The 11,666-nt window shown below is 43.0% G+C and overlaps 1 protein-coding gene across 3 annotated transcripts in view; it reads right to left on the bottom strand.

The window, feature by feature from the left end:
* The window catches only part of KLHL32 (kelch like family member 32), a 76,963-nt gene that overhangs the window by 18,717 nt on the left and 46,580 nt on the right, over window positions 1-11,666 (bottom strand). The window contains exon 5 of one of the 3 annotated variants that reach the window (XM_056856705.1): window positions 11,371-11,586. The exons of 1 other annotated variant lie outside the window; for it this stretch is intronic. In XM_056856705.1, the coding sequence (XP_056712683.1) occupies window positions 11,371-11,586 (216 nt within the window). Of the gene's footprint in view, window positions 1-11,370; window positions 11,587-11,666 lie in introns of those variants that run through there. One more of the 3 variants, XM_056856707.1, reaches the window with a different exon arrangement.

Raw genomic sequence — 11,666 nt, 5'->3', positions numbered from 1 at the left:
AATAACAGCAATAATTAACGGGCAACGATCTCTTGTAAATATTTTCTCCTAGCCAATAAATTCATTGCCATATTTGGCTCCCCTTTTTTAAAATGCCACATCTATAATGTTTTCCTTCTTTGGAGGAAAACAAGCAACCACGAGATTTTTCAGATCCAAGTAAAAAAAAATCATCATTGCACTCCATGTCTATGGACTTCAACTTCTGATAGGGCTGCAGCAGTTCAAGATTTTACATATATACACGTGCGTTATGTATTTGTGCACACGCAAAAGATGAGCACATGAGTGTTGTTTACATGGCTTACAAGCTTCAAGCAAGGGAAACTGGAACTTGTTTTGATTAAAACAGACAAAACTACCCCATCTGTGCTGAAGCCCGGGTCCTAACCAAATAAAACTGGAAAACGTCCCTAAACCAAAATATCTTTCTTTTCTTTTTTGCACTGCCGAGCAGAGCAGGTATTTCAAGTGCAGAGCAGCAAAACCCTTTTACTTTGTGTTCTTGGGCTGCATCAGATACCGCCTGGCCAATCGTACACCTCCACTGCCTATCAGTATTCAGGTCACTGCAGCAAAACAAAAGGAGGCTCAGCAGCAGAGATTAATTTGTATCTGAAGGAGGGGAAGCATTTGGAGAAGAAAGATGCTAATGCAAAAGATCTTGGCATTCCATTATTTTGTAATACTTCTCATCCATTTTGGACATAGCCAGTGAACAGAACCCTCTCTTGCTTTGGCCTTTATTCACAGTTTTGACAAGAGATACACCATCCTTGGTGTGCGGCCAGCTTCAATAACTGCTAGAAGAAACTCTAGCACAGTGAAATGGGCATGGTCCTCTCTCGGTTACACATTTTTAAGTCCCACTGATAGAAGACTGGGTATGTGTCTACTCCGCTTTCTCCCTCTGAAATCCCTGGGAATTAAAAGTGCTCAACGTTGGCCTGGACTGTGCTCAATGGAAATTATGAAAGCGAATTTCCATGGTCCAACTATGAATGCGTTTTCAAGTGCAACTAACAGAATAGAAATAGCAAGAATATAGGTAACAGAGAAGACCAAAGCAAAAGGGGAGAGGGCAAATTATTGCAGGTCACAGGTCATTTCATACATGCCACATAACGGGTCAGGCCATCAGTCCACACCACTCAGTACCATCTAGTTTGACTGGTGAGCGCTCTCCTGGAAGATAACTGGAGATTTAGCCTCCTTTAACTGGAGATGCCAAGGAATGAACTTGGGATGTATGCAAAGCGTGAGTAATGCTACGGAACATAAGCCCTTCCTTTCCCAAGCCTTTTCCTATATGGAAGGAATGTAAGAAAAGTATGGATGCAACTGCGGACAGTGAGATATCAGGTTGCCACAAGAACATGTGCTGGGAAGCTGACGAGCATAGCCAAATAAAACACATACCCTGTACGTCACACATAGTGGTATTCTTTTTCCTATAGGAAAATTATTTGTGAAAGGAAAACACTGGGGGTTACCGCACTTGTATTCCCAGCGATGTATTAAGAGTTTGAAAACGTTATAAAAAATACTGTTCGCACTTTGTTTGGCCCCTTTAGCTGTGAAGATGTCTTCCAACCATTTATAAGCCGCGGTATCCAAAAACCCTTTTAAAGCGATGTTTTTTACAACATTTTCAAACTCTTAATACAAAGTGCGGTAACCCCCACTGTGGGGGGGAAAACCCTTGTTCTTCCTCATGCCCATTTAATAATTTGCATAAGAGCTTGCAGTAATCATTTGTTGTAGTGCTGAAAGGATTGCTGGGTAAGATCTCTAAGAGGAACTTTGCAAAGTATATTGATGTTCGGGTGTACACAAGGACAAGTCGTCTTCTCTTAATTGCGTCTCTCTCCATCATTTTGGGTGTGGCACCAGACTTTCTATAACAATAAAATCCCTCATCTCTGAGTCTTTCCACATGACTCATTTCATTGGTACAGGTGAGAGGGGTAACATCAGAAAGGTGGCAGAAAGGAAAACAACAGAGTCGGAAACTTTTCACCTAGAACAGAGCTTTCCCGTTAACAAAAACCATAGGAACAATGTTTTCCTTCTTAAGTGCCACATCAGAGGTTGTTAAACCATTCCCCACCATCATCTCACACGTGTTCATATGCTTAGCATCAATACAGCTTACATTAAAGTAAGGGACAAGGTGGCCATTCTTAACAAAATCAGTCAAGAGTGAATGTGGTGAGACAGTGGTCAGCAACAACTACTGCTCATACAATCCCCCTTTTATTGTCAATACTCATTAAAAAAGACAAATAACCCTGCTTGGCAGCCACTCAACTAGGCACAGATTGGCTATTAAGGCCACAGGGAAAAATCCCGGTGGGCTGGTGGCCTTCCTCCACCAAGGGCACCCTGTCTAGGGTTGCTAACCTTCAGGTACTAGCTGGAGATCTCCCACTATTACAACAGATCTCCAGCTGATAGAGATCAGTTCCCCTGGAGAAAATGGCAATTGGGCTCTATGACATTGAAGTCCCTCCCCTCCTCAAACCCCGCCCTCCTCAGGCTCTGCCCCAAAAACCTCCCACTGGTGGTGAAGAGGGACCTGGCAACCCTAACCCTGGCCCTAAGGAGGAGAAGTAACTGGCCCACCAAGTCAACCAAATCCTGCTCTTCTTTTGTTCAGCTCCGCCAGAACTCTAGATGGGTGCCTATGACTCAGCTCCATTTTGGCGGGCAAAATGCCAAACGCCTGCAATTTTGACCAGCTGCCTGTATGTTAGGAAACACTTCTTCCCGGGAGCAAAACGTTTTATGAGATGCAGTTGTCGAGTGCCTTTCTAAATTCATGCAACTCCTGCAAGGAGCACATCTGGAAAGCATAAATGAGCTGGGATTCATTAGTAGGAAGCCCATGATTGTGCCCATAATAATTTTCTTTTTGATTTGGGCAAGCCAGCTGTAGAAGGATGAGTACACAACTAACAAAACAAAATTCCACAATAATATTGAAGTATGCAGATGAGAACAACATGCAGTCCAAAACAGTTAAACCTTTTAGGCCCACTGAAGTCAATGGTCTGAGAAAGGTGTAATTCTGCTTCTACAGTGTAAGTAATGCAAGAGGCAGGATAAATAATTCAGCCTAATTTTTCTCATTTTCTTATTGTATAATGTAACTTACCTCAATGCAGCATATTATACATCTGTTTATTTTTCTGTATTTATGTCCCGCCTTTCAAGTTTATAAAATTCCCAAGGTGGCTAACAACCATCAATTAAAATAAACAATACTAAATAAAATCAAAACAAAAAGGTGCGCTTTAAAAATATAACAGTTGTTACGGAGGAATAAAGCCAACTACAAAATCAAAAACAGCAAAATCAAACAGAAAAATAATTAGTCATCATGGGCTTTCCTTGAAAGCTTTTTTTTTTTTTTAATCTAGTGCTGGAAAGCCAACAAAGGAAGAAGCACAGCAACTGTTCCTTGGGCATGTCTGCCTCTGCTGAGAAGGTCCTCTTTCACAGAGACAACATACTCAACGTAGTAGGGTATCCAAGAAAGGTCTTAATGTGTAGAATGTGAACAGGATGCAATTCAACAAGGTTAAGTGCCAAGTTCTACATCTGGGTAACAGAAATGAGGGACATGCATACTGGATGGGGGATACACTTCTGGGTAGCAGTGTGTGTGAACAAGATCTTGGGGTACAGGTGGACCAAAAAATAAACATGAACAGCCAGTGTGATGCAGCGACAAAAAAAGCTAATGCGATCTTGGGGTGCATCAACAGAGGCATTCCCCACTCCTCCACATGAGTGGCGGACGCTAATCCAGTGAACCGGGTTGGTTTCCCCACTCCTACACACGAAGCCTGCTGGGTGATCTTGGGCCAGTCACAGTCCTTTCTGAACTCTCTCAGCTTCACCTGCCTCACAGGGTGTCTGATGTGGGGAGGGAAAGGGAAGTTGATTGTAAGCGGGTTTGATTCTTCCTTAAGTGGTAGAGAAAGTCAGCATATAAAAACCAACTCTTCTTCTTCTCTTCCTTTCTCTAGACCATTTCAATAACTACATAATCAGACATCTGACTGCAGATGTACACTCGGAGCATTTTATGAGCTACCAAGGCAAGGATACAGCTCAACACGGCAGGAGACTAGAGGTAGTGCTGTTAGCTGCATGAACATTCATGCATTTCCTGATCAGCAGGTTGCAGTAGCCAATTTGGGTTCTCTTTTTCTTAAGGTCGTGGTGGAGGGATTATTATTGAGGCTGTTATTTTGCAGAACTTTCAGTTTGTTACAAATATGTTCCCCCCCTCCCCCTTAGGCTATAGTAAAAGAATAACTTTCCTTCTCTTATTAGGATCCAAATCCATATACAATGCCCTGGAGTGCACGAACCGTGCAGGTACCCCTGCTCTCTACTTTTTACACTGATGACAGCGTAACTTTTGGACAATGTTCAAGATTTGTTCTTAATCTGGCAAATTTGAAGTGATTTGATGGAATGCTAAATACTGAGGCTTCGGCCACTATCAGCCCAGTCCAAGCTTTCTTAACCCGTCAGATAAACCTCTGCTTTCATGGGATTGATTATCCAAGTAAGTAGGCTTATGTCTGAGTGACCAAGCACATTTTTCAAGGGGAAAAAATCGGCATAGGTTTCTGACGCTCTCCAAAGGTAATTGACACCTATCCTACCTGTCAGATGGGCATAAGCAAACAGTGCCATCATATTTTAAACTTGTCTTCTTTGTAGCCCAGAACCATATTTGGTAGTCCACGCAAACATCAGGGCATTTATCAGACATTATGGGATGTCTTTTATGATACACAGCACTGACGTAAGAAGGAGGGTCCCCCCTAAATTGCCTGTGCTGTAAGAAGCCTTTTGCACAACCCTTTGTGAATCTTGGCAATTTTATCAGCTTTTTAAAACTGATACACAATGGCTATTTAATTATGTCATCTCTGTAGATTCTGGTGCTGGAAGACCAGGAGTTGTTCTAACATGAATCTTTATGTAATTCAAAATTTAATCCAAATTAATAGAAATTAAACGTTTTCTTCATCCGGAGCCTGAAGCGCGAACATAAAATCTGTCTTCAATCCACTTCCTGCTGCCAGCCCACCATCCACTCCCCCACCTAACTGCCCACGCTGGACCAATCGCCGTCCTTGTTCCCCCCACTCCCCCTGCCTCACTGCCCACGCTGGACCAATCGCCGTCCTTGTTTCAAGCACCAAATGGGCATGCGCGGCAGGCTACCACCTCAGCCAATCACAATGCTCCTTCGAGCTGGCGCGTGAATGCTGCCGCGAGGGGAAAACATACGGATTTTATCTAATACAGCGGAGGAAGGCGTCGTGGTGGGAACAGAAATTTTAAGTCGTGTTGGATGCTTGAGTACTGGACACTTTTAAATTGTGATGTAAGTTGCTAGTGCGTTCACGGGCCATGATACCAAAGTTTGACTATTCTGCCTTTTGCACTAAAATAAATAAACTGCAGGATCAAGGGACCTTGAAACACAAGAAATACAAGATGGTATGTCAAATTAAAATCCAATGAAGAAAAGTACAGAGACCATTCACTATATTTGAGCAACTAGATGTTATGAGTTACCATGTGCTTCTTGCATTTAATGGACCTAACACTGTTTTTTGAGGGTTGGAGACTGTACCCGCATAAAGGGTCAATCTAATGAGAAGCCACTGCAGGCTATACTAAACATTATGGGTGTGCATTCAGACACACACGAGCTGAAAATATACCCCAAAATACCTTATCGGTATTTTTTGGGTATATTCAAGTCTCCCAAATATTTCCAGGATTTTTCGCAAAACCAAAACTTTGGTCCCAAAAACTCCCGGAAATGTTCAGAATTTACTGGGAAGATCAGGAGCCAGCATTTGCCAGCTCCTGTGAACTGTTTTTTCTTTCTTTTTTGCCCTCCTTTGTTTTTGAATCTCAGAGGAGTTCTGTGGGCTTGCCAGGTTACTTCTGTCAGTTTCAAGTTTTTAAAATCAGTTTCAACAGATTATTTTTTTTTCAAGAGTTGCTTTGTGTTCACGGTTTGTACAGTGTTGCTCACTGCTCAGTGCTTGGATTTGTTCTTGTCTGGTTTGATATTTGTCCTGTTGAGCTTGCACTGCCAGAGCACCCCTGGGTTCCGCTGGGCCTTGTGTACATTGCCTTTGTTCTGTTGGTCTTGAAAATTCTCTGCCTTGGTTGGATTTGTTCCTCCTGTGATTCTCTGGATGCACGTTAGTCCTGTTTAGCTTGCACTGCCAGAGTGCCCCTAGGTTCTGCTGGGAATTCTGAACATTGCCCTTTGTTCTGCTGGACTTGCAAAAGTCCCGCCCCCCTTGTGTTTCCACTCCAGAGATTCTCTGGTTTGACATCAGTTGAGCTTGCATTGCTACAGTGGCAACTGGGTTCTGCTGGGAATTCTGCATATTGTCATTTCTCCTGCTGGGCTTGCAAAAGTGCCCCCGCCACTTTCAGTTTCTACTATAGAGAATCGCTGGTTTGACATTGGTTCCATTGGGCTTGCACTGCCACAGTTGCTCTGGGTTCTGCTGGGCTTCTGTTCACTGCCATTGGTTGTGTTGTGCTTGTAAAAGTGCCCCCCAAGGAGCTTCCAATGCAGAGTTTCCCTGGTTTGATTTTTGGTTCTGTTTGGCTTGGCACATTGGCTTGTGGTTCTATTGGGATTAATGGGTTCTACAATGGTTCTGTTCAACTTGTTATGTTGGTTCTTCCACGGGAGGAATGATTTGACCAGTGATCGCTGCTTGCAGGCACGGCTTTTGCCTGGAAGCAGCTTGGATTTTTTTTTCCTCCATAGGAAATAATGGAAGACAGCTGGATAGAATTGGACCAATCTATTTGAAATTTGGGGGTTATTTAAAGGACAGCATCAGCAGCTCCACTGCAATTTTGGTGCCTGTTCCTTCAAACCCCCCCCCCCCCCAGCCACCCAGAATATTCCCTAATAGGGATTATAAGGTAAAGGTCCCCTGTGCAAGCACTGGGTCATTCCTGTCCCATGGGGTGACATCACACCCCGATGTTTGCTAGGCAGACTTTGTTTACAGGGTGGTTTGCCAGCGCCTTCCCCAGTCATCTTCCCTTTACCCCCAGCAAGCTGGGTCCTCATTTTACCGACCTCGGAAAGATGGAAGGCTGAGTCAACCTTGAGCCGGCTACCTGAAACCGACTTCCATTGGGATCGAACTCAGGTCGTGAGCAGAGCTTGCACTGCAGTACTGCAACTTACCACTTTGTGCCACGGGGCTCTTAATAGGGATTAATAGACCCCAAAAATTCAGATTTCTGGGGGGGGGGGAAACCAAATCTAAATATCATATTGGTGTTGGAATGTGGAAATACTGGAAATGCCAATATATTTGGGGGTCCAATGTACCTACCCCCCCAGGAAATAGCTTTTTTTTTTTTGCACACCTCTACTAGATATGACATCATCCACAGGTCTGAACAGTGGACGACACTGCCGTTTTAAAACCTAATGGTGTGATTTAAAAATGCTGAAATGACCCAGTCTTGATTGGGCCCTCATCATTGGAGGAGAAGGCACTCTTATCCCCCCCATACGCACACCTTTTCAAGTGCCAAAACAGCTGTGGGGTGTGTGTGGTCATTTCGGCACTTGAAAAGGCAGGGGGGGAGGGGAACTAGAGCACCTCATCTTGCAGCATTTTAGCCCACGCAACCTTTTCAAATCACCTCATTAGGTTTTAAAACGGCAGTGGCCCCCACAGGTCAGATCTGTAGATGTGGTCACATCTATTTTGGTCTTCCGTTGCATCTGAAGAAGTGGGTTCTAATCAACAAAAGCTTAGGTTGGAATAAAATTTCTTTTTGCTGCAAAAAATCCCCCGGAATGATTGTCATGAGAATACAGCTTTAGCATTTTCGTTAGGAAAAAAAATTCCCCTAAATAGTTTCTAAATACTCATATGCATTTTCATTTATTTACCTAAGAATTTGATAGATGTTCTTAAACTTTGCAAAAGTCTCTTTCCTTACAAGAGCATATTTCACAATGTACTAGGAAATACAAAAACTATCTACTGAAGGAATAGCTGCTATCCACAACTCACCACTAGTTCCTTATAACTTCGTCTGCAGCCAAAACCCTGCTAGAGGCTCAGAAAAGTCAGATAAATATTTTTCTAACTGCCTAAACCTGAATATAGATACGGTATGAGTCATCATTTCAGTGAAGGAATTATTTATGCTTAGGCAATATTGCCATCCGCTCCAGGGGTCCTGCCCTTGGGAGAAGAGAAGAGGAGAGACACCATTAAATTTGTGGTCGACACTTATTGGAAGCTCAACCAGCGGCTCATGCCTTGGGGGGAATACTAAATCAGTTATTCCTGTGCATGCATGCGCATATGCAACATGGCTGCATATGGCACTGCCAATGTCACACGGATTAATGTGCTACAGTAACCAAAGAGTAGTATTCCTTATCAGCTTTTCTATTATTGGCCCTTCCCCCAATTTGGGTCAATTTCCTTTTCCATCCCTGGTACCTTTTGCTCTGTTGTTGCCCTTTAAGACACGGGATGGGGATTTGTCAAAGTCAATGAGCACTTTATTAAAGGGAGAGTGCTCAGTAATGAACAATTCAGCTATTTAATGAGATTCTGTAGCTCTGTCTCCAGCCTGTATATCAAGTTTCACTTCTATAAAACACCCTGACACTAATCCTCTGGCATGCCCAATCTTTACCCTGGGCTGAATATTAGATTCTTCCATGGTATATTGCATTACTAGTATAACCTTAGTAAAAATGATGAACTTAACTTACACTTGAGGCAACAGAGCAGGCATGATTTGATTTTCATGTATTGAGTTGACTATGGGGGAATTACTTATTTACTAAGATAAAGCAAAAAACTGTTTCTTATTGCCCACTCCAAGTTTAGATTGGCAAATATTTGTGTATGTCTTAATTCATTCTGGAGGGCCAGAGAGACAATTATGGTAACATCTAGGATGGTCAGTGTAGAGTTTGTTGCCATCCAGAAAGCGGCCCATTAGCCACTGCTGTACACAGTGGTAGCTGCAGCAAGTGTAACAGGAAAGAGCGGACTGTCACATTTTCTTCATGAGGTGTTTGCTCTCTGGAAACTTCGAAAACATTATTCTTGTCCTGAAGGACACAAACAGGAGAAGAACATCTTCTGGCACCACAAGAGCCCCATTTGCTTCAGTAGGAAATAGCCAATTTGTTTTGTTCTGCACCTGGATCTTCCAAATTCACATCTGGTTTGCCCCCAAAACAGCGAAGAGATGTAGGTCATTTATGCAGGGGAAATTTGTGTTTGGTTTGCTGCACAGTTTTCTGCTCTGAATTCTCAGACATCATATGCATGAGGGATCCTCCCCTCCCCCCATTCCAGGAATACCTTGCAATTAATTAGGCATCCCCAGTGAATCATAGAGCTTCTGAGTCCCTCGCCCTGAAAACGCAGCCTTGTTGCAGTTTACTTAGAGGGGGCGGGTCAGCTCTTAAAGGGACTGCATGTGCTTTTGCTGGGTATTCCTCCCCGCCTTTCTTCAACACCTCCCTGCCGGGTGCTGCCTTCCAACCTTTGTAGCCTTCTTCAGTGTCTTCCTGCACATTTCATGAAGATTTAACTCCCTCTTTTGTGCTTTGCTTTGAGGGAAGGGGTTGGATGGGAGGGACAGACACGTGGGAGGGAGAAGCCAAAACAGGAATGGGGAGAGAAATCCAAAGTTTTAAGAGCTTTGCATGGAAATTGGCGGAATTTTCCTTGCTCTTGCCTCGAAGCAGTATTTAAATTCGTTAAACAGGCTCCTAGAACTGTTGGGGAAGAATGTGGCCAGAGCGAAGTCACGTTTGAAGGTCAGTAAAATCATGGATAATGCAAAAGAAGCCTCAAAGCAGTTCAGCAGGGACTGCGAAGTAAATACCCCTGCATAAATGGACGTAGAGAAGTTTCCTAGAACAGTGTAAATAAATACAGCAAGAGAGTTGAGAAGGAGGCCCATGTGAGATGGGAGAGAGGAGCAAAAAAAAAAAAAAAAGCCAAGAGGTTTTTAAATGCCTTTAACACATTTGCAAGCTTTTCTTTGCAACTACAAGGGGCAGAAATTTTCTTCTTAGAAAAAGCAATTCCATATTCTTTATTTTGCAACAAGTAAAGAGTAATTTCACATATGTGTGGCCTTACTATCATGTAACAACTTGCAGGTGTTAGGCAGACACCCAGAATCAATCACCAGAGTCAATTTTCGCTTCACCTCAAAAACATACAATACTTCAGATACAAGTCAGCTAGTCACAAGGTATCAAACAAGGTCCATGCTCAGAGCCTGCGGAAAACACAAGGATCTACACTCACATCAGAGCAAAGCTTTGAACCAGTTCATCCACTAGTAAAAAAAAACTGGTTGCTATTAGTGGAGTAAAATTAATTTTCCCCCAAAATGACAGTTTTACCACCTAGGGTTTTTTTTCAAAAAGAGACAAAACGCCCACCTTTCCAGCTTAGCACGTGATGGAGAAGAAATAAAAATAATAATATGTATTTGCTTACAGTGTGTGACCATACTTGTACAGAAGTGATACTGTACCAGCAGCATTAACTCATCACCGTTGCCTGCAGTAAATTTTCTGGTTCCCATTTCCATATTTTCATTCCCATATCTCATTGGCAAAGGAAAACATCACATATGGGCCTACATATTCCTTGACCAGCTAAGTATCAGATCTCAGGTCAGCCAGAGTGATGCAGTGGCTAGTGGGTCAAACTAAGATCTGGGAGACCCAGGCTCAAATTCCCATTCTGCCATGGAAGGTGGCTGGGTGATCTTGGGCCAGTCGTACACTTTCAGCCTGCCCCACTTAACAGGGCTGTTGTGAGGATGAAATGGAGGAGAGAATGATGCAAGCTGCTTCGAGTCTCCGTTAGGGGAGAAAGGTGGGGTATATAAACGAAAAAAATAAATAAATGCCAAAGGACAGTACCACACTCTCTTACATTAAAACTCGAGACCATACAAATGATGTAAGAAAAGAAAAAAGGAGGATGTGTCCTCTAAAATGAATTGTTTGCATTCGAATCACTGAACAGATATCAAAGTATTAAAGCCAAGGGCACAATCCTTTTTCGTGCACAAAAGGATCTCAGAACCCTTCTACCTCCGCCCACTCACAGGCACTTCTATGTACAGGTGCAGAGGGATTCAGTCCCAAGAATTTTCTTCTATTGTTTCCCAACATTCAGAGTTTGCTATTAAGAATTTTGTTCTTGATAAAGCTTAAGGAGTCACAGAGTCAGTTTTCCTAAAAATGTAAGCATGCTGCCAATTATGTTTGCACTCTACCTGCCATATTTGCTCTTCGCTGAGGGACGTGAGTCGGTCACTCTTCAAGACCTCTCGGATGAGACAGTATGGCAGCGACAGGACTTCTTCGGGGTGACTCTTCAGCAGTTCAGAGAGGTGTTTCACTAAAAAGTCAACCACAGCTTTCTCCAGCAAAGTGAGGTTAAACAGGTCAGCAAGCTTGTACAGGTCCAAGTAATTAAAACTATTCAACTCCTGTTCAAATAAAACAGAACACATTTTTAGAATGAATGCTATGTTCAAACAAAAGCATAAAGGATTATAGGGAGATGGGG

The sequence above is a fragment of the Euleptes europaea genome, chromosome 10 (genome assembly GCF_029931775.1).
Source record: "Euleptes europaea isolate rEulEur1 chromosome 10, rEulEur1.hap1, whole genome shotgun sequence".
Classification (NCBI taxonomy): Eukaryota; Metazoa; Chordata; class Lepidosauria; order Squamata; family Sphaerodactylidae; genus Euleptes; species Euleptes europaea.
The sequence above is the reverse complement of the archived record's forward strand: the minus strand, read 5'-3'. Positions and strand labels throughout refer to the sequence as shown.